The 23,041-nt window shown below is 41.1% G+C and overlaps 1 protein-coding gene across 2 annotated transcripts; it reads left to right on the top strand.

Annotated features, from left to right (window-relative positions):
• Positions 1-588: 588 nt before the first annotated feature.
• cenpa (centromere protein A) lies at positions 589-20,921 on the top strand. 2 transcript variants are annotated; one of them, XM_008105876.3, is made up of 5 exons: positions 600-753; positions 6,771-6,950; positions 13,366-13,475; positions 18,358-18,435; positions 20,198-20,921. In XM_008105876.3, the coding sequence occupies exons 2-5, from the start codon at positions 6,776-6,778 to the stop codon at positions 20,330-20,332; spliced, it is 498 nt and encodes a 165-aa protein (XP_008104083.1). In that variant the 5' UTR covers positions 600-753; positions 6,771-6,775; the 3' UTR covers positions 20,333-20,921. The 2 variants fall into 2 exon arrangements, with proteins under 2 accessions (XP_008104084.1, XP_008104083.1); XM_008105877.3 differs by lacking the exon at positions 18,358-18,435 and having other exon boundaries at positions 589-753.
• Positions 20,922-23,041: the final 2,120 nt, after the last annotated feature.

Raw genomic sequence — 23,041 nt, 5'->3', positions numbered from 1 at the left:
ATAAATCTGGTTTGCTGTGAGTTTTCCAGGCTGTATGGCCATGTTCCAGAAGCATTCTCTCCTGACGTTTCACACACATCTATGGCAGGCATCATCAGACCTCACAACCTCTGAGGATGCCTGCCATAGATGTGGGCGAAACGTCAGGAGAGAATGCTTCTGGAACATGGCCATACAGCCCGGAAAACTCACAGCAACCCAGTGATTCTGGCTATGAAAGCCTTTGACAACACATCCATAAAACTGCTTAAAGCTAAAGCCTGTAACTGCAGAATCCCTTCCCAGTGCCATGCTTCATGGAGATGATGAGAGTTCTAGGCCAAAACACATTGAGAATCTCATCAGAGTTGGAAGAGACCACAAAGGCCATCCAGTCCAACGCCATTCAGCCATGCAGGAAGACACAATCCAAGCCCTCTATTTAAAAACTTCAACTCCCACAATTCCTAACAGCAGAAAGGCTCTTTGGCCCGCCCTCTTTTAGCTGTCATTCTCCCTCTCACACCAACCGCAGCCAATCACCATCAAGAGTCGGGGAAAGTCTGTGACGCAACAAACTGAGCCCTAGTTTTCATTCCCATTGGTCAGAATGCTGATTGTGCTTCCCGGTTTGTGAAGATTCGAAAGACGTCGTTAGCGGAGCGGATTGGCTGGCTTTTCAGGAGGGGGCGGGGTTTGGAACCTGGCGCGCAAATTCGAACAGAAGGAACTGGAGAGAGAGGAACAACAACTGCTTTTGACTCGTTGCAGGAGGTGAGAACGTCCAGCTTTGGGTAGTGCGGCCTGACGTCACAGATACCCGCCCAGGGTGCATCTGCACTGTAGAATTAACGCAGTTTGACACCACTTTTAAATGCCATGGCTCAAAACACGATGGAATACTCTCGCTTTCTCTCTCTCTCTCTCTCTCTCTCTCTCTCTCATATATATATATATATATATATATATATACACACACACACACACATATACATATATATACACACATATACATATACACACATACTATATATATATATATAATATATATTGTATTATATAGTATTCCATCATATTTTGAACCATGGCATTTAAAAGATATATATAAAACCTGTTATTGCTATTGTGTTGTTGCATTTGTGTTATTGTTATGCCCTTGTTGTATTTTGTGTGCTTGCACTCTTGAGTGCTTTTGTGAGCCGCCTCAAGTCCCTTCGGGGAGATTGTGGCAGGGTATAAAGTTTATTATTATTATTGTTATTGACACAAAGACACAGTATGACACAGTAAATGAGATATATATATGCTGGATTTCGTATCACAAAATCATAAGTCACACACTTCCCAAGCGTTTAGGATTGTGTGATGTATTGTTGTTATTGTTATTATTATTATTACTATTACATGGAATCCTAGAAGTTGTTCTCTGCTCCAGTGCCCTGGATTCCATAACATGGTAGTTCATGCGGCGCCAAACTGCATGAGTTCTCCAATGTAGATACACCCCTAATTTCACTGGGCCAAATATTTCAGAAGTGATGTTATAGAGCACGTGTTTGTCCCATTTTACTAAAGGAGTTTGATAACAGTACAGGCTGAGTATCCCTTATCAGGTGAGATTAGGGTCAAAAGGGCGAGGGAATTGTGCAGAAGGGATTTTGGAATGTTTGCCAATACCATATTTTAAGATGTTATTGAGATGCACACTATCGATATTTTAAAAAGGTCTTAATTTATATATAAGAAAAGTGCCTGTGATTCTAAGATGCACCCTGTTTTTGGAGATGTTTAGGAGTGAAGAAATACAATGTGTGTGTGTGTACAATGTATGTATATACACACACACAATTGTATGTATGTATGTATGTATGTATGTATGTATGTATATGATAGGGGGGGGCCTTGATGGCGCACCATGTTAAAGAGCTGAGCTGCTGAACTTGCGGACTGAAAGGTCGCAGGTTCAAATCCAGGGAGCGGAATGAGCGCCTGCTGTTAGCCCCAGCTTCTGCCAATCTACCCTGTTTCCCCTAAAATAAGACATCCCCAGAAAATAAGACCTAGTAGAGGTTTTGCTGAATTGCTAAATATAAAGCCTCCCCTGAAAGTAAGCCCTAGCAAAGTTTTTGTTTGGAAGCATGCCCGCCAAACAGAACACCAGAGCATCCAGGATCGGTAAATGTACGTACCATAGAGTGTTGTACATGGAAATATTGGTAGTAACAAGAAATTCTTGATAGGATTCAGAGTTTGTCAGGTTATGCTGGTTTGTGATGACAACTACTGTACAGTATATAATAAATGTTCATGTTTTTGTTCAACAATAAATGTGAATTCTTCTTCATGGAAAAATAAGACATCCCCTAAAAATAAGACCTAGCGCAACTTTGGGAGCAAAAATTAATATAAGATACTATCTTATTTTCGGGGAAACACAGTAGCAGTTTGAAAACATGCAAATGTGAGTAGATCAATAGGTACCGCTCTGGCAGGAAGATAATGGCGCTCCATGCAGTCATGCTGGCCACATGACCTTGGAGGTGTCTACGGACAATGCCGGCTCTTCGGCTTAGAAATGGAGATGAGCACCAACCCCCAGAGTCAGACACAACAAGACTTAATGTCAAGGGGAAACCTTTATCTTTATCTATGTATATGATATATCTTGGAGATGAGACCCAGGTCTAGACATGAAAACCATTTTTCATATGTACCTTAGACCCATACCGTACCCTGAAGGTAATTTAGTATACTAATTGTAATAATTTTGTCCATGAAACAAAGTCTGTGTTCACTGAACCATCAGAAAGCTGAAGTGTTTTAATTAGCAGGGGTGATGGGGAAAGTTACGGAAATCTTTGGATTTGATCCATTTGTTTTCTATTTTAGTGCTTGTGATGTTCTTTTAAAATTTAATGTGTTGGATTTAAATTCCATGTTTGAAAATGTAATGAAATTTAATTCAAAAAGCAAACCAGCAAGCCAGCAAGCAAAGATCTCAAAACACTATCATGTCAGCTACCCATGCAGGCAATTTTGGATTTTGGTGGCTTTCGGAATTGCAAGATAAGGGATGTTCAGCCAGTTATATAGTCCGCTTTTCTCCAAATCTCTGCTCAGCCATGGAAGCCCATTGAGTAACTCTGGGCAAGTAACTCTCTTTCAGCCTCTAAGGAAAGCAATGATAAGCACACTCTGAGAAAAATTTGCCATGAACCCTGAGTTTGTATCACACTAAGGTGGGAATAATTTGAACATACACTATAATATGGAACTTCAGTCTATTTGTATGTGATAACATACTAAAACTATAGTCCTGTATGCAGTTACCATGAATTGAATTTCCCTAAACTTAAATGGAACAAATATAGTTCTGTGCTGTCAGGCTGCAATATGCTTATCTGTATTGTTGAAGGCTTTCATGGCTAACTTGGCAAGGTGGCACTACCTGGAGGAATCCTCCACCTTGTGTGACTGTGGAGCTGAACAAACAACTCAGCATATGTATGCTTGCCCACAATGCCCTGCCTCATGTACGGAGGAGGAGTTGTTTAAAGCTATGGACAATGCGGTTGCTGTTGCCCGCTTTTGATCCAAAACTATTTAGTTGCTTGTGATTTCCTTTTTTTTTTCATTTTGAAATGTATTTGTTGTACAATGCTTTTGACACGAAATAAATAAATGGCTAGAATCACTGGATTGCTATGAGTTTTCTGGGCTGTATGGCCATGTTCCAGAAGCATTTTCTCCTGATGTTTCACCCACATCTATGGCAGGCATCCTCAGAGGTTGTGATGTCTGTTGGAAACTAGGCAAGTGGGGCTTATATATCTGTGGAAGGTCCAGGATGCGAGAAACAACTCTTGTCCGTTGGAGGCAAGTGTGAATGTGTCAATTAATCACTTTGATTAGCATTGAAAAGCCTTGTAGCTTCAAGGTCTGGCTGCTTCCTACCTGGGGAATCTTTTGTTGGGAGGTGTTAGCTGGCCCTGATTGTTTCTTGTCTCGAATTCCCCTGTTTTCTGAGTGTTGTTCTTTATTTACTGTCCTGATTTTAGAGGCTTTTTTTTTTTAAACATTGGCAGCCAGATTTTGTTCATTTTCATGCTTTCCTCCTTTCTGTTGAAATTGTCCATATGCTTGTGGATTTCAGTGGCTTCTCTGTGTAGTCTGACAAAGTGGTTGTTAGAGCATTTCTGTGTCATCAAATAATATGCTATGTCCAGATTGGTTCATCATATAGCAGATCTTCATAACTGTTATTTCAATTGCCCCCCCCCCCCAAAAAACCCCCCCCAAAAAACCACCTAAAGCTAAAGGTTTTCCTCTGACATTATGTCTAGTCTTCTAAGTTGGTTAATCAGATGCTCTGTTATGACTGACTTTTCTGGTTGAGTTAGTCTGTAGTGCCTTTCATGTTACTTGATTTGTGCCTGGTGAATGCTGCATTTGGTGGTCCCTCTGTAGACTTGTCCACAGCTGCACGGTATACGGTAGACTCCTGCAGAGGTGAGAGGATCCTTCTTGTACTTTGCTGAACACAGTATCTGTTGGATTTTCTTTGTGAATCTGTAGGTAGTTTGTAGGTTGTTTTTCTTCATCAACTTCCCTATGCGGTCAGTGGTTCCCTTGATGTATGGCAAGAACACTTTTCCTCTGGTTGGGTCTTTATCTTGACTCTCGTGGCTTGTTCTTGGCCTTGCAGCTCTTCTCATGTCTGTGGTGGAGTATCCATTGGCCTTTAGAGCCCAGTTTAGGTGGTTTAGTTCACCTTGGAGGAGGAGGGCTTCACATTCTTTTTTTTTTGGGGGGTAAAATAATCTTTATTGAAGTTTTCCATTAACATATTAAAATACGAATAAGAAGATAGCAAAATTAGAGAGATCTGAATAGGAGAGAGAGGAAAGGAAGATAGTAGGAAAGAAGAAAGAAAAGAAAAAAAAAGAAAATAAGAAAAAGACAAAAAACAAAACAAAAGGGTGATGAATTTTTTGACTTCCAAGCATCATCATGGAGGTTTTCTTTCCTTTTCCTTCTTTATTCTTTTTTTCATCTTTTCTCTGAAGCTCTTTTTCCTTGTCCTTCTTCCATTCCCGGTGGGGGTTCCCTCTCATTCTCTACTTCTATTATTTCCACTATTAATTTTTAATGGACCTGTCTTTCTTTGTCTTTATTGTTATTCTATTTTTTTTATTTGTTTATTCATTCTATCTATATCCTGTATTTTTTTTTCTCTCTCTTATTTTTTTAAATTTTCTTCTAGATATTTTGTTACACTGCCCTAGTCTGTTTCCTTTATCGGGTTTCCCTTGCTTTTTGATAGTAGGAAGGTAAGCCTGTCCATATTTTTTATATCCTGTATTTTTTTCAACCAATCTTCTTCTTTAGGGATTTCAGTTTTTTTCCACACCCTCGCATAGCATATCCTTGCTGCCGTCATTAATAAAAACAAGAGTTTGTCTTTATTTGCTTCTAGTTTTTGTTCATGAATCCCTAATAACCATAATTCCGGTTTCATTGGTAGTTTTACCTCTAACTTCACATATTCTTTTTGCACAGTCTGCTAGGGCTTTTTATCACCCAAGTAAAAAAAAGAAGCACAATTAAAGCCCTGGCACAATGTGCAAAAAGAATTTAATATGCTTATCTTATCTCCTTTTTAAGCAGAGGTTGGATGGCCATCTGTCTGTAATGCTTTGAATGTATTTTCCTTGATGGCAGGGGGTTTGACTGGGTGGTCTTTGTGATCTCTTTCAACTCAGAGAGGCTATGATTAAATCCAACAGAACTTAAATGAGATTTCCATCTGAATCTGAACACATATATCATGAGTGGGTTTGGATACATTTATTTAAGTTGAACTTGTGGACCGAAAGGTGCCAGGTTCAAATCCCAGGAGCGGAAGGAGTGCCTACTGTTAGCCCCAGCTCCTGCTAACCTAGCAGTTCGAAAACATGCAAATGTGAGTAGATCAATCTGGCGGGAAGGTAACGGCGCTCCATGCAGTCATGCTGGCCACATGACCTTGGAGATGTCTATGGACAACGCCGGCTCTTCAGCTTAGAAATGGAGATAAGCACAAACCCCTCAGTCGGTCACGACTGGACTTAACGTCAGGGGAAACCTTTACCTTACCTTTTTAAGTTGTACAAAGAAAGTACAGTAGAGTCTTGCTTATCCAACATAAATGGGCCAGCAGAACGTTGGATAAGCAAAAATCTGGGATAATAATGAGGGATTAAGGAAAAAACCTATTAAATGTCAAATTACGTTATGATTTCACAAATTAAGCACCAAAACATCATGTTTTACAACAAATCGACAGAAAAAGCAGTTCAATACACAGTAACGTTATGTAGTAATTACTGTATTTATGAATTTAGCACCAAAACATCGCAATGTATTTAAAACATTGACTAACAAAAACATTGACAACTAAAAGGCAGACTGTGTTGGATAATACAGAACTTTGGATAAGCGATGGTTGGATAAGCGAGACTCTACTGTACTGTGATTGCATGCCGTGAAGTCATTTCCAACTTAAGGCAACCCAATAGCGACCTATCATGAGGTTTTCTTGGAAAGATTTGTTTTTCCTTTGCCTTCCTCTGAGCCTGAGAGAGTGTGACTTGCCCAATGGGTTTCCATGACTGAGGGGGGATTTGAAATCCGGTCTCCAGAGTTGTAGCGCAATGCTCAAGCTACTACATCATACTGGCTGTTTAAAATACGATCCTAAGCAGCCAATGTCACCGAAATCCCGCTCTGACCACTATTATTTTTGCTTCTAGGAGCCATGCAGCGTGACACACCTCCCGGCCCCAGTTCCAGGAGAAACCCTACAACGCCTCCACGTCGAGGCACTGGGAGATCTCCAGGCCGAGGCACAGGGAGATCTCCACGAAGAGGCCGGTCGCCTCGACGCTCTCCGCGGGCTTCTCGCAGGCGACAACCCGCTGCGGAAGGAGGAAGTAAGATACACCGAGTTCCAATTTTGGGGAGGAAAACAGAGGAGGAGAATGCTTCTCCTCGGTCAATGGTGCATTTTGGCATCGCATGCAGTTCTTTGGCATGCATCTTCCACCAATCTTCTCCAAATATTTTTAGAAATAAAAAAAAAATCATTTACTGCAGATGGACCATTTGGTCTCCTTAGGTGTGGCTACACTGTTGAATGAATGCAGTTTGACACCAATTGAACTGCCACAGCTCAATGCTACAGAATTGTGGTACAGTAGAGTCTCACTTATCCAAGATAAATGGGCCGGCAGAACATTGGATAAGCGAAAATGTTGAATAATAGGGAGGGGTTAAGAAAAAAGCATATTAAACATAATAATAATAATAATAATTATTTTATTTTTATACCCCGCCCCATCTCCCCGAAGGGACTTGGGGCGGCTTATATGGGGCCAAGCCCAGTCCACAACAATAAAACAAAGCAATAAAACAGATCAAATAACAATAAAACAAGTCATAAAAATCACATTCAAGGACAAAAGATAAAATCTTGGATAAAATCCAGAAAAACCTGGGCCAAAGTGCTAGTTTGTCAAAATCATCAGGAAGGGGAGGATTATCCAAATTGTCATTACATTATGATTTTACAAATTAAGCACCAAAACATCATGTTTTACAACAAATTGACAGAAAAAGCAGTTCAATACACAGTAATGTTATGTAGTAATTGCAGTGTTCCCTCACTTATTGCTGGGGTTAGGTTCCAGGACCACCCGCAATAAGCAAAAATCAGTGAAGTAAGGATACTATATTTATTTTAATATTACTCATTATTTTAGTAGTTATACACTATTTTAAGTCTTTATCAACGAATCCTGTGTTGATAAATTGCCTCCTTTTCCTCCCGTTGCTGCGTGGGCTCCTTTTCTCTCCCTTTGGTTTCTCCTTCCTCCCTTCCTTAGGCTGTAAATTGTAATTTTTTATGATTTATAATAGTCTTTTAGAGTTTATTGAAAAACCGCGATATAGCAAATCCGCGAAAAGTGAACTGCGAAGTAGTGAGGGAACGCTGTACTGTATTTACGAATTTAGCACCAAAACATTGCAGCATTTACTACAAAAACATTGACTACTAAAAGGCAGACTGCCTTGGATAATACAGAACATTGGATAAGTGAAGGTTGGATAAGTGAGACTCTACTGTATTTGTAATTTGGGGAGGCAACACCTCCCTTTGTAGAGAAGGCTAAAGATCTTGTAAAACTACAGCTCCCATAATTCCATAGCATTGTGCCGGGGCAGTGAAAGTGATGTCAAACTTGATCCTGTTACATCCTGTTGTTACATGGCTTAACTATTTTTTCCAAATACTCAACTGAAGTTTGAAGTTGCTGCAATGGATAAAGTTTGGGGACTGAAGAGAAATTTTGTTGGAAGAGGGAAAAATAGTTATTTGTGTGAAAATGGAGGGAAGGAACATCAACACCTATAATCCCATAGCACTTAGTCAGGGCAGTTAAGGTGGTATCAAACTGCATTAATTTTACAGTGTAGATGCACCCCAAAGCTGCTACAAGATTCCTTTGTTTAAGGTTCTCAGTTACCCATTGTCAAGTTCTAACATTAAAGCAATAAGGGGATGGAATTAAAATAAAATTCATAAATTTCAAAAAAGCAGGAAAAATGTCTGATGATAAATCCATTTGGACAACCCATTTGCATTGGTAATCCACTCCTTTGAATATTGTAAACACTTAAATCCCTTGGCTATCAGATGAGCAAATGTTATCTTTTCAATATATCCCTCTTAGCTGTCAAGAGGTCACAAAAGCCAAATTGCTTTTCTAAAAGTTTATGAACAACTTCACAGAACAGATGTAATTCAACCGGGACAGTCTTTTCATTGCATAAATATTTTGGGAATCTGTAACTCATGCAGATAAAGGTTTATAGGGCTGACATTTTGAGGCAAGGCGAGACGAACCAGCAGTGATGTGACACTGGCCTTGGGAATGTTTGGAATCTTTGCCGGACATTGATTTAAAAAAGATGCGCAGTTGGCTGGAAGTTCGGATCTCATTTGAGTTCCATGTGAAATAAACCTAAATACGGGGAAAGAGTTGAGAACAATCATGCCAGTGTCATTTGCAATCAGGCTTCTTGGTGGGTTTTTGCTTCCAGCTATTTACGCATGGGAATGCGGACAAGTAATCTTGATCGGCACAATTTGTACAATCTGGAATGAATTAACAGTTTGTCTTGGCTAAGATGTATTCTAGATCTCCAAGGTCTGAGACAGAAAGAGAAGCTCTAGTACGAGACCAAGAGAAAACCTAAGTCAGAAGCCGTGAAACCTTTTGGGGCTCAAGAATCATAAAATTGGAAGAGTGGGCCAAATGGGCTTACCCTGTTTCCCCTAAAATAAGACATCCTCGGAAAATAAGACCTAGTAGAGGTTTTGCTGAATTGCTAAATAAGGCCTCCCCCAAAAGTAAGACCTAGCAAAGTTTTTGTTTGGAAGCATGCCCGCCGAACAGAACACCAGAGCATGCAGGATCGATAAATGTACATACCATAGAGTGTTGTACATGGTAATAATGGTATTACCAAGAAATTCTTGATAGGATTCACAGTTTGTCTGGTTATGCTGGTTTGTGATGACAACTACTGTACAGTATACAATAAATGTTCTTTTTTTTGTTCAACAACAAATGTGAATTCTTCTTCATGGAAAAATAAGACATTCCCTGAAAATAAGACCTAGAGCATCTTTGGGAGCAAAAATTAATATAAGACACTGTCTTATTTTCGGGGAAACACGGTATTAACAAATGCACAGAAGAGTAACTTATTCGCAGTAGTGTAACCCAGCACGAGTAGCCAAAAGTAATGAAAAGAACAAAAACGCAGAGACCAATGTTAGCTCTTCCTTAGGGGACTTTTCTTTATAGCAAAATAATATACAGTAGAGTCTCACGTATCCAACATAAACGGGCTGGCAGAACGTTGGATAAGCAAATATGTTGGATAATAAGGAGAGATTAAGGAGAAGCCTATTAAACATCAAATTAGGTTATGATCATGTTATACAACAAATTTGTCAGAAAAAGTAGTTGAATACGCAGTAATGCTATGTAATAATTACTGTATTTACTAATTTAGCACCAAAATATCACAATGCATTGAAAACACTGACTACAAAAATACGTTGGATAATCCAGAACATTGGATAAGTGGGTGTTGGATAAGTGAGACTCTACTGTAGTTGCATTATTTACAAGAACAAAGTTTCTACAACACAAAGTTCTTTATACTTCCATCTTTGTTTGCACGCTGGGCTTCTTTTTCATGAAGATAAACAGCTTCGCTCTCACAGAGCCTCCTCTCACAACAAACTTACACAAGAGTTTCACACAGCAGCTTTACACACAGCAGCCTTCACACTGGAGCTTCACACGCTGAAGCTTTACACGCAAGACCTTCTCACACAGAGGCTTACCTCACACCGAGGCGTCTCTCACAGTAAGACCTTCTCTCACTGAGGCTAACTCTGAAGCTTTCTAACACTCCTCAGGATGACACCAGACTCTAAGAGGCTTTGACCTACTCACTCTCCTCAGGCGATGCTAGCTTTTTTAACCCTTTGAGTGCTTGACTCACATATTTGTAATTAAAAAAAAACGTAGTTAATTTTTAATATTTCTGACTGATCCTAAGGGTCATCCAGCCCAACCCCCTTCTTTATGGAGGAAGGCACCACCAAAGCACCTCCAACAGGTGACCATCCAGCCTGTTTCTAAAAGAATCCCAGAGAAGGAAACTGCCACATTCCCAGGCAGCATGTACAGTATTCCACGGAGGGATGTGTATGTATGTATGCCAGTGTTGGATACATTCAAGCTGCTCTGAAAGCAAATGTGAGTTCTGAGGCTTGATGTGAAAATTTTTTAGATCTCATGCCAGACAAATCTTTTCTGTCTTTTTGATGGAATTACAAGCTTGGTAGATGAAGGGAATGCTGTAGATACAGTATATCTCAATTTCAGGACGATCTTTGGCAAGGCGCTCAAAACATTCTCGCAAAGAAGCTAATAACATGTGGGCTAATGCTACTAGTATTAGGTGGTTTGGGAATTGGTTGACTGGCCAAATCCAAAGGGGGCTCTGTGAGAGCAAAGCTGTTTATCTTCATGAGAAAGAAGCCCAGCGTGGAAGCAAAGAAAAAAGTATAAAGAATGTTATTTGTGTTATGGAAACCTTATTTTTGTAAATAGTGCAACCATATTATTTTACTACAAAGAAAAGCTTCCTAAGGAAGAGTTAACATTGGTGTGTGTTTTTGTTCTTTTTATCACTTTTGGTTACTAGTACTGCTGCTAATAAGTTACATTCATGGTGAGGGTCTTTTGTTAATAACCCCACTCGCCCAACAAGGAATGAACGTCAACAGGGAGAAATGTATGGTACCACACTTTGGTAATAAACATGACATTCCCAGGTTTAGCTTGGAAACAGTCTGTGTGAAAGGTACCTAGGAGTCTTAGTAGCCTACATGCTGAACATCAATCAACAGTCTGATAAAGCCAATGTGAATTTGGGCGAACTCTATTGCAGTCTAGTGTCAAGACTGAGGGAAATCACTCTATTCCATTCTGTTCTGCTTTGGTCAGACCTCACCTGGAATTTATTTATTTACTTATTTATTTCCAACATTTATATCCCGCCCTTCTCACCCGGAGGGACTCGGGGCGGCTTACAACAATGGCACTAATTTGATGCCTACACAAAATCAAAATCACACAGTACATAAAATCAATTAAAAGTATTAAACACAGTATAAATTTTTTTTAAAACATAGAGTCAGATCCATTCATCCAAAAAACCTCGTGCTTTAGCCATAAGTCAGTCCGTGTCGTCTTTGCCATTATTCATTAAAAGCCTGATAATACTGTGTCAATTTCTGGACAACACCATTCAGGAAGGAGATGGACAAGCTGGAACATATACAGAGAAAGGTGACCAAAATGATCAAAGGTATGAAAGCCAAGCCCTACAAGGAACAGCTTACAGGCTAAGTACGTTTTGCTTGGAGAAAAGAAGACGATGATAGGAAATGAGAGCCATGTTTCAGTATTTGAAATGCTGTCACATTGAGGAGGGGGCAAGCTTGTTGTCTGCTGCTCTGGAGACTAGGACATGGAGTAATGGATTCAAATTGCAGGAAAAAAAGATTCCACCTAAACATTAGGAAGAACTTGGTGGTCAGAGCTATTTGGCAGTGGAATATGCTGCTGCCTGGGAGTGTGGCGGAGTCTCCTTTGGAGGTTTTTAAACAGGCTGGAAGGCCATTTATCAAGCGCGTTTTGATTGTGGTTTTCCTGCAGGGCAGAAGGGGGTAGAACTGGATGGCTCTTGCGATCTTTTCCAACTCTGGGATTCTGTGATGCTTTATTTTGCATCCAGTGACTATTCATAGAATCATAGAATCATAGAATAGTAGAGTTGGAAGAGACCACATGGGCCATCCAGTCCAACCCCCTGCTAAGAAGCAGGAAATCGCATTCAAAGCACCCCCGACAGATGGCCATCCAGCCTCTGCTTAAAAGCCTCCAAGGAAGGAGCCTCCACCACGGCCCCGGGGAGAGAGTTCCACTGTCGAACAGCCCTCACAGTGAGGAAGTTCTTCCTGATGTTCAGGTGGAATCTCCTTTCCTGTAGTTTGAAGCCATTGTTCCGTGTCCTAGTCTGCAGGGCAGCAGAAAACAAGCTTGCTCCCTCCTCCCTATGACTTCCCTTCACGTATTTGTACATGGCTATCATGTCTCCTCTCAGCCTTCTCTTCTGCAGGCTAAACATGCCCAGCTCTTTAAGCCGCTCCTCATAGGGCTTGTTCTCCAGACCCTTAATCATTGTAGTTGCCCTCTGGACGCTTTCCAGCTTGTCAACATCTCCCTTCAACTGTGGTGCCCAAAATTGGACACAGTATTCCAGGTGTGGTCTGACCAAGGCAGAATAGAGGGGGAGCAGGACTTCCCTGGATCTAGACGCTATTCCCCTATTGATGCAGGCCAGAATCCCATTGGCTTTTTTAGCAGCCGCATCACATTGTTGGCTCATGTTTAACTTGTTGTCCACAAGGACTCCAAGGTCTTTTTCGCACACACTGCTGTCAAGCCAGGCATCCCCCATTCTGTATCTTTGATTTCCATTTTTTCTGCCGAAGTGAAGTATCTTGCATTTGTCCCTGTTGAACTTCATTTTGTTAGTTTTGGCCCATCTCTCTAGTCTGTCAAGATCGTTTTGAATTCTGCTCCTGTCTTCTGGAGTGTTAGCTATCCCTCCCAGTTTTGTGTCGTCTGCAAACTTGATGATCGTGCCTTCTAACCCTTCGTCTAAGTCGTTAATGCCTTTCCCTTTTCTGAACAGCCCCACGGCGTCGGCGACGATACCGACCTGGCCAGCTTGCCATGCTGCAGATCCGAAAATATCAGAAAAGCACCAACCTGCTCATTCCGAAGTTGCCTTTTGGCCGTGTGGTGAGTCCTCTATGCTGGTTGTATTCTGGCATCATGTCTCCAAGCCTCCTTCTGCCAGCTTTCCTACTTGCTCTGACTTGTGTGTGTACCATTATGTATTTGCTTCTGTGGAAAAGATTCCTAACATTGAGGAATCAGGGGTTTAGTAATAAGGGGAGATTTATCAAGATCTCCAGTCAATCATAGTTCAGGAGAGTAGTCTAGAGCTCTCTTAAAGAGAACTATACATCCCAGGATTCTAGAGAATGGAGGCATGACAACTAACTGCTACAGTTATGCTGTGCGCAAACACCCTTTGCTTACTGATTTGAAAGTTTCTTAAATACTGTAGTCTCAAACTTTTTAGATGGGCAAAAAAGGCCAAAAGAAGCAGGAGAGAATTTAGATGCTATTTGAATATTGCTTTCTAGATTGGGAAACCAATAAGCTAGAAGTGTATCTACAACATAGAATGAATGCAGTTTGATACCATTTTAAATGCCGTGGCACAATAAATACCGTGGAATCCTTGGAGTTGTCGTTTGGTGAGTCATGCTAAATACCACGTTAAACTGCAACTCCCAGGATTCCATAGCATTGAGCCTAGGAAGTTAAAGCGGTGTCAAACTATATTAATTCTACATTGGAGATGCACTCTAGGATGCAGTTTACATGTCCTTCCTTTGGCTGCTCCTTGAGGGAAAAGGTATGGTTTCTCCACATGGTATTTGTTATTTATCATGTAAGAAGGGAACCTAGGGTACAAGTTGTAATGCATTTGAAAGAACAAACAAAGTTTTTATAAACTTGGCATTATACTAAATGTCCTTTGCCCAGTAGCTGGCCACTTGGAGCGCCTCTGGTGTTGCCATAAGAAGGTCCTGCATTGTGCACGTGGCAGGGCTCAGGCTGCATTGTAGTAGGTGGTCTGTGGTTTGCTGTTCCCCACACTCGCACGTCATGGACTCCACTTTGTAGCCCCATAAAGTTGGCTCTGTATCTCGTAATGCCAGAGATCAGTCTGTTCAGTGCCTTCCAACTCACCCAGTGTACCCAGAGGGGAGTCTCATCCGGCGTCAGCCACTGATTGAGGTTCTGGGTTTTAGCCTGCCACTTTTGGACTCTTGCTTGCTGAGGTGTTCCTGTGAGTATCTCTGTAGATCTTAGAAAACTGTTTCTTGATTTAAGGCGTTGATGTGCTGGCTGATATTCAAACAGGAGATGGGCCAGAGATGTCAATGCCTTGGTCCTTTCATTACAGGCTGATACTTCCTGATGGATGTCAGTCAGGTGGTGCAATGCTGGCTAAACGGTATAGTAGTAAAAGTGCAAAGGCAGATGTCTTCTCTGTATCTGGTTGTGATCCATGTGGTCTCCACATGGTGGTGCCATTTGTCTCAGAAAGCCACACAAGCTTTGGAAAAATATTCGCATCCTTCCATCATAGCAAAGTTTATTTTAAAGAGGGAGGAGACATGGAACAATCAAAATGTGGAATGACTTTTGGATCAGTTGCCCAATTGCTGAAATGTTTAATCTTTAGCCTGCATATTTCTTTCTAATTCGAAACATGATCCCTTTACTTTGAAACAGAATTAAAAACTGGGGATAACTCCTCCCTTTTATTTTTTTGCCTCTACAAGTTTCCAGATATTCTGCTTTTTAATAATACTATGTAACATGATTTTTATTCCTGGGTTATCACTGTCATTTCCTAATTGGTTCTATCATAAAAATATGGAAAAAGTTTATTAAATTGCAAAAACTTTTGTTTTTGTGGGAGGGACATCGTGCAGCACATGTTGTAATAGTTTTTCAATGAATATCTCATAGAGTCTCAACTAATTCAACATAGTTTGTAGCAGCCACAAAAACAAAGTTTCTGGAGTAGAACAACTACTTTCAAAGTAAGTACAATTAAACAGGACATAACACTTTCAAACCAGGAACAGAAAAACTTTCAAATTTTGTTACATAGTGTAATTAGAAGCAGTACAGTAAAGGCACCAGATTTTTTCTGATCTTGGAAAGGAAGCAAGGTCATCCCTGGTTAGTACTTGGGAAAACCAGATGCTGTAGGCTGTATTTCAGAGGAAGGGACTGGCAAAACCATCTCTGAGCATTTTTCCCTTAAGAAAATGTTATGAAATTAATGGGGTGGACAAAAGTCAACAGAAATCTGGAATGCAAATACATGCATTCATTATATTTCTGTAAACGACATTTGTTGTCATCTTTATTAAGATATGAAATTCGTCATGGTCTAGAAATCAATGTTTAGACTTGGGGTTTCTTTCTTGGGTTTTACTCCAGATGCAAAACATCATTTTTGGAGAATGTTGGGAATGGGTAACCTAGGGTGCTTCTACTTTGTAGATTTAATACAGTTTGATACCACTTTAATTGCCATGGCTCAATGTTATGGGATCCCAGGAGTCGTAGTTTTACAAGGTCTTCTCAGACAAAGAGTCCTGGTGCCTTAACAAACTATAACTCCCAGGATCCCTTAGCATTGAGCCATGGTAGTTAAAGGTTTTCCCCTGACATTAAGCCTAGTCGTGTTCGACTCTGGGGTTGGTTCTCATCTCCATTTCTAAGGCAAAGAGCCGGTGTCATCCATAAACGCCTCCAAGGCCAGCATGACTGCATGGAGCGCCGTTACCTTCCCAGTGGAGCGGTACCTATTGATGTACTCACATTTGCATGCTTTCGAACTTCTAAGTTGGCAGAAGCTGGGGCTAACAGTGGGAGCTCACACCACTCCCCGGATTCAAACTGCCGACCTTTTGTCAGCAAGTTAATCAGCTCAGTGGTTTAACCTGCGCCACCCGCAGTGTCATACTGCATTAAATCTATAGTGTTGATGCACCCTAGGACAGATTTGTTTTCTTTTTGTTTCAAAAGGCAACAGGTTACTTATAGCCTACTCTACACTAAGCTAACTCCTGACTCCAGTGAAATATATCCCATTTTTGAACTTTTGCCTTACTTTTGTTTAAACTTCATAAATGTTGCCTAGATTAGTCCTTGAAACCACATTGCAGGGAGGCATTTAAGTTTTGGCCCCAGGAAAAAAGCAGGTCTGTTTTAGGATAATAGATCAACATGAGAAGTAGATAGAAAAGCAAACTGATGCTGAAAAAGTTAATAACATACCAATAAAAGATAATGAAGCATTTCTCCATCTGATCAGAAGCATTTTAGTAAGGTCAGTTATTAAAGAGCCTGCTTGAATGCAAAAGTAGTTTTCCTGGCTGTTTCTTCTGCTAGAAATGTCAGTCCAAGTTGGGCATGAAGGACACGAAAGGGCCAGCGGAGAAGAAGATGCTGGGATACATTTCTAGTGATTCATGATATTTTTGTGACCTTTTTTTTTGTACCAGCTAGAGCTTCATGGTCAGCATAATGACGATAAACAGCATGATTAATCAATCTAGCCTTGAGATTGCAAATGCTGGTTTTGGGTGAATGTCTTAAAATAGCAAAGTGGTGTGCCCATGTTTTGTTGCTTTTGTTATGTCTCCTGATAACACTATCTGGTGCTCCCTGTGATGAAGCAAGAATAGAATGGTGAGCAAGGGTCCCAGCTGAAGGCTGCCTTTATCCCAAATAGTTTCTTTTTTCTTATGTACATATGTATATGCAAAGGCAGGTATTCATAAGTCCAAAACTCCTTCTGGTGTTTCAATGCTTTTAAAATAAAGGATGCTCAATATTTGTAAAAAAAAATGTGTCATAAGCTAAAACATGATGGACTGGACTGAGATGGATAAATTTACCTCCTTGTTAAAAGAAGGGACATTGAGAATTTCTTTTTCTTAGCCATTTTTATGTTTCTATTCTGTGCTTCCTGTTTTAATTCTATATTTTTCCCTTTTTTAGCTTTTAATGTAAATTTTAAAATATTTTCATGAAACATTTTTTTTCATGTTAATTCTGGTGTGAAAGAATTGGCCGTCTGCAAGGACGTTGCCCAGGGAACACCTGGATGTTTTGATGTTTTGCCATCCTTGTGGGAGGCTTCTCTCGTGTCCCCACATGGAGCTGGAGCTGATAGAGGGAGCTCATCTGCGCTCTCCCCAGGTTGGATTTGAACCAGCAACCTTCAGAGCAACACAACCTTCAAGTCATCAGTCCTGCTGACACAAGGGTTGATCCACTGCACCACTGGGGGCTCCAAACAATAATAATAATACACTTTATTTATATTCTGCTTTATCTCTCTGAAGGGACTCAGTGGATTACAATACACATACTGTATGAGGCAAACATTCAATGCCTTTTACACACAGTGAACAATGACCTACAACACAGACAAAAGTAAAAGTCTTCCCCCTTTTCTCCATCTCCGGCGTCCGGAAGTGATGCTCAACTCCAGTCATGGGGAGGTGCTCTTGTTTCATTTTTCCATGCCAAGGAGCCTGTTGTCCATAGACATCTCCGATCGTGTTGCCAGCATATCTGCATGGGGCGCCCTTTTACCTTCCCGCCAAGGTGGTACCTATTGATCTACTCACATTGCATGCTTTCAAACTGCTAGGTTGGCAGAAGCTAGGGCTGACAGTCGGGAGCTCACCCTGACTTGCGGCTTCAAACTGCCGACCTTCCAGCCAGCAGATTTCTTACAGCTAGCCGTTTAACCTGCTGTGCTACCACGGCCCCTATTGTGTCTTAAGTATTGCCTTTTCAAGGAATACATTGAAAAAAGAATTTCTTCACACATTTTTAGGTGGCAGAGGGGATAGTTAGCAGATTCTGGGAGCTTCAGCCTAGAAAAGGAGCATTTCCAGGCTGTGGCTAAAGACTGAGGAAGGAGAATAGTTTTTTTGATGGGTCTTTGTTCCACAGCCTTAGCCCCTCAAGAGTTGCCATCCTGATTTTCTTGTTTCTTTGCACCGTATAGGTACGAGAGATCTGCCTCGATTACACCCGGGGGGTTGATATGCAGTGGCAGGCAATGGCGTTGCTTGCTTTACAGGAGGTAAGTGTTTAGGCACAAGGAAATGGGGAGAGGCTGGTTATGTTGCCAGTTTTGGTAAATTGGCTCCTTTCCTTCTTTCTGAGCTAGATGCCACTTCAAATACTCCTACGTTTATTATTGGGCGTGCTACTGCCTTTAACTAAGGCAAGTACACAAGGCTGTAAGAAACCTACAGACTTCATAGAATCATAGTGTTGGAGGAGATCTCCACAGCCATCTAGTCCACCCTCATTCTGCCATGCAGGAAGACACAACCAAAGAACTCTTGACAGATGGCCATTCAACCTCTGCTTAAAAACCTCAAGAGAAGGAAACTCCATCACACTCCGAGGCAGCAGCAGATTCCTTTGTTGACCAGTTCTCACTATCAAAAAAGTTTTTCCCAGTTTTTAGGTGGAATCTTGTTTTCTGCTATTTCAGTCCAATGCTCCATGTCTTCGGCTCTACAACAGAAGAAAACAAACCAAGCCTGCCCCCTCCTCGAGATGATATCATTTCAAATATTTAGACATGGTTATCCTGTCCCCTCTTCTCTTCTCCAAGATAAACACACGTAGTTCCCTCGTTGGGCTTTGTTTTCAAATGTTTCATCATTTTGGTTGCCCTTTTCTGGATACCTTCCAGCTTGTCCATCTCCTTTGTGAACTGCTTTCTACAGAACCAGACACAGGGTTATTCCAGGTGAGGTCTGACCAAAGCAGAATAGAGTGGGACCATGGCTTCCTTGATCTCAACATTATACTCCTTTTGGGCTGGGCTGTATCACAGCTCGTAAATCACCAGCAGTAATAAGATCTACTAACCGAAAGGTGCCCAGTTCGAAGCCTGGTCGGGGTGAGCACCCGACTGCCAAACCCAGCTTACTGTTTACCTAAGGAGCCTACAGTGGCCTAGGGGATAAAAGCCTTGTGACTTGAAGGTTGGGTTGCTGACCTGAAGGCTGCCAGCTTCAAATCCCACCCAGGGAGAGTGCAGATGAGCTCCCTCTACCCAGCTCCAGCTCCATGCGGGGACATGAGAGAAGCCTCCCACAAGGATGGTAAAAACATCAAAACATACGGGCATCCCCTGGGCAATATCCTTGCAGACAGCCATTTCTCTCACTCCAGAAGCAACTCCGGTTGCTCCTGACACACACACACACAAAACCTAAGCAGTTCAAAAACAGCTTAGAGCTGTAAGTAGAGAAATTAGGTACCACTAATTAGCAGGGGAGGTATTTTACGACACCATAAAGAACAAGACACAAATGCAGTGACCAAAAGGAAGGTGAAAGGAGGAAGTCCTGATGGCTCTTTGTCATAGAGAATGGAGCAACAGCACCCCCCCCCCCCCCGTGACTGAATCCAAGCTCAACCTCCAAGGCACCAAAAATTGGACTTCAGAACAACATACCTCCTTTCTGTCTGTTCTGTTATTTCCTGTCTGTCCAAATGGCATTGAATGTTTGCCGTGTATGTGTACTGTGATCTGCCCTGAGTCCCCTTGGGGAGATAGGGCGGAATATAAATAAAGTGTTGTTATTATTGATGCAGCCTAGAATTCCATTGGCCTTTTCAGCTGTCGCATCACACTGTTGAGTGATGTTCAGCTTGTGGTTTACTAAGACTCCTAGATCCATTTCACATGGACTGTTTCCAGCCAGATGTCTCCCATCCTATATCTGTGCTTTCTCTTTTTATTGGCTACGTTTAGTGCTGTACCTTTCTCCCTGTTGTAATTCATTTTGTTTAAATTCATTGTCCTCTTCTCCTTTCTTCAGGCGGCTGAAGCTTTCCTTGTGCACCTCATGGAGGACGCCTACATCTGCTCCATCCACGCCAAGCGCGTCACCCTCTTCCCCAAAGACATACAATTAGCTCGCCGGATCCGTGGATTCCAAGAGGGATTGGGTTAGGGTTACGCTGTCTCTGGATTGAACTTTTGCTGAAATTTTGGACACTGTGCTTAACTCTTCCAATGGCCAAGAGTAAATGAGGCAATTCTCTTCCTGGGGTTGGTGGGATGGATAGGTTGCAATTTTGCCGTTAAGCACTTAAATATTTTTGAGGATTTTTAAAGGTCAAATGTTATATTGTCCTCGGAGTTTTCCACAAGTTGCTCTGTATCACCTTGCTCCTTTTTCCGATCGTCATTATCTAATTCATGTCTTGGATAAGAGCTGGTCGAAATAATACTGGTTCCTTCATTATTTCAAGACTTTCCAGAATCATATTTAGCTCAAATGGGGACGCTAGTGGGAGAGGGGAAACTGTATTAGAAGGGTAGAAAGCAAAGCTGCCTTGTGCTTTTTTCCCAACTGGAAGTCGCAATCTGGTCAAAAATGGGTTTGAAGTTTCATTGGTGGTTTTCCTCTTTCAAAAGTCGAAAAAACAACAATGAGGTGTTGGGAAGAGCAAGAGACGTGGACCATGCAAAACACAAGAGTCTGTCAAATATTGATTTTAAATACAAAACGTTAAATAAAACGGGTTTAAATATTTCTATACCTTGCCTGTCTTTGGTGTCAGTATTTCTGTGATTTCCACACTACATAATTGTAGTCCTAAAAGTCCAACATCTGTTATAGAACTCCAATATGCTGATGATAACGTAGTCTGTGCGCATTCAGAAGAAGGCCTACAAGCCACTCTAGACACCTTTGCAGAAGCATATGAAAAGCTCGGCTTTTCCCAAAAGCAGTGTCTAGACCTGGCCCTTGTTACTTGATATGGAATTTTGGCATAAAGTTCCAGACTCAAGCTTGGGCTTTCCCAAGGCCAATTTTTTATTTCAAGCTAGAGTTATGAGACTTTCTTTCATGCATTCAACATGTATATAACCCGCCACTCAAATACATGACTATTTCATTTATAGTGAATTAGATGCACTTTATTATGACACTGAAGCAATATAAAACATGTAGAGACAGTAACCAGTTCATAAACTGCAAGTGCCTCCAAATGGATAAAAACCATCTCAAGAAGCAGAATAGTTTCCCGTTCTTTTTTTGTTTGCATCCTCATATTAACAAATTTGTACCCAACACAGTATATTATTTGAGAACACAGAAATGCTGGACCACTCCAACAACTATCATGTCAGACTACACAGAGAAACAATTGAAATCCACAAGCATGTGGACAACTTCAACAGAAAGGAGGAAACCATGAAAATGAACAAAATCTGGCTACCAGTATTAAAAAACTCTAAAATCAAAACAGTAGATGGGAACCAACACTCTGAGGGCAGAGGACAGCTAATGACTGAACAAAGGACGCCCCCAGGCAAGAGACAAAACCTTTCCAATGCTAATTAGGGTGATTAACTGAAACATTAATGCTGGCTTCCCAGTGACAAAGGATTCTTGCCACACCTGGACTCTACACAGGTATATATTCTTTCCTTTCCTTACTTAGCTTATCCATACCTCACAACCTCTGAGGATGCCTGCCATAGATGTGGGCGAAACGTCATGAGAGAATACTTCTGGAACATGGCCACACAGCCCAAAAGACATACAACAACCCTTGTACCCAACCTCTTGCTTGAAACATCCCAAGTTCCTTCCCCATCTTTTGTCCTTCCCTTTCTTACACTCAAGCTTATTCTCATGCATCATTTCAAAAATTGTGTTGTCGAAAGCTTTCATGGCTGGAATCACAGGGTTGTTGTGTGTTTTCCGGGCTGTATGGCCATGTTCCAGAAGTAGACCTCACAACTTCTGAGGATGCCTGCCATAGATGTGGGCGAAACATCAGGAGATAATACTTCTGGAATATGGCCATACAGCCTGGAAAACTCACAGCATCCCAGTGATTCCGGCCATGAAAGCCTTCGACAATACATTATTCCCTAATGTTTAGGTGTGGGATCTTTTCCCCTGCAATTTGAATCCATTGCTACATGTCTTAGTCTCCACAGCAGCCAAAAACAATCTTTCCCCTGCCTCAATGTGTGTGTAATAAAAGTAATAAACCTAATGAACAAAAGCAACGAAATGATGCAGGTTATCTTCTACAGTGGATAACATCTTTCCCAACAGTCCTCAGGGAAAACCAGCTCTGGAACTCAGGACAGCTGGACTCCATCCCACATATCCTTTTCCACTACCCACTCTACCAGGAACTATAGATTCTATGAAATACCAATCAGAGCCAGACAAAGTAATCATGCTTTTAAATTCTCAAGATTTTAATTGTAGCCTCACAGTGGCAAGGTTCCTAATTGAACGTTGGACAAACGTGACGTTAAGTTTTTAAAATTGTTTTTTATTGTATAATATACTTTGCATTTTACACTGCCTTGATATACAGTAGAGTCTCACTCATCCAACACTCACTTATCCAACGTTCTGGCTTATCCAACGCATTTTTGTAGTCAATGTTTTCAAAACATCGTGATATTTTGGTGCTAAATTCTGAAATACAGTAATTACTACATAGCATTATTGCGTATTGAACTACTTTTTCTGTCAAATTTGTTGTATAACATGTTGTTTTGGTGCGTAATTTGTAAAATCATAACCTAATTTGATGTTTAATAGGCTTTTCCTTAATCCCTCCTTATTATCCAACATATTTACTTATCCAATGTTCTGCCGGCCCATTTATGTTGGATAAGTGAG

This window comes from Anolis carolinensis, chromosome 2 (genome assembly GCF_035594765.1).
Source record: "Anolis carolinensis isolate JA03-04 chromosome 2, rAnoCar3.1.pri, whole genome shotgun sequence".
NCBI classification, from domain to species: Eukaryota; Metazoa; Chordata; class Lepidosauria; order Squamata; family Dactyloidae; genus Anolis; species Anolis carolinensis.
Note: the sequence above shows the minus strand (reverse complement) of the source record. Positions and strands in the feature narration are given on the sequence as shown.

Excerpts from the sequence above, each read along its gene's own strand:
- cenpa (XM_008105876.3), top strand. The coding sequence starts at position 6,776 with ATGCAGCGTGACACACCTCCCGGCCCCAGTTCCAGGAGAAACCCTACA. Across the intron at positions 6,951-13,365 it reads ACCCGCTGCGGAAGGAGGAA|CCCCACGGCGTCGGCGACGA; the intron begins GTAAGATACACC and ends TTTTCTGAACAG. Across the intron at positions 18,436-20,197 it reads CGTTGCTTGCTTTACAGGAG|GCGGCTGAAGCTTTCCTTGT; the intron begins GTAAGTGTTTAG and ends TCCTTTCTTCAG.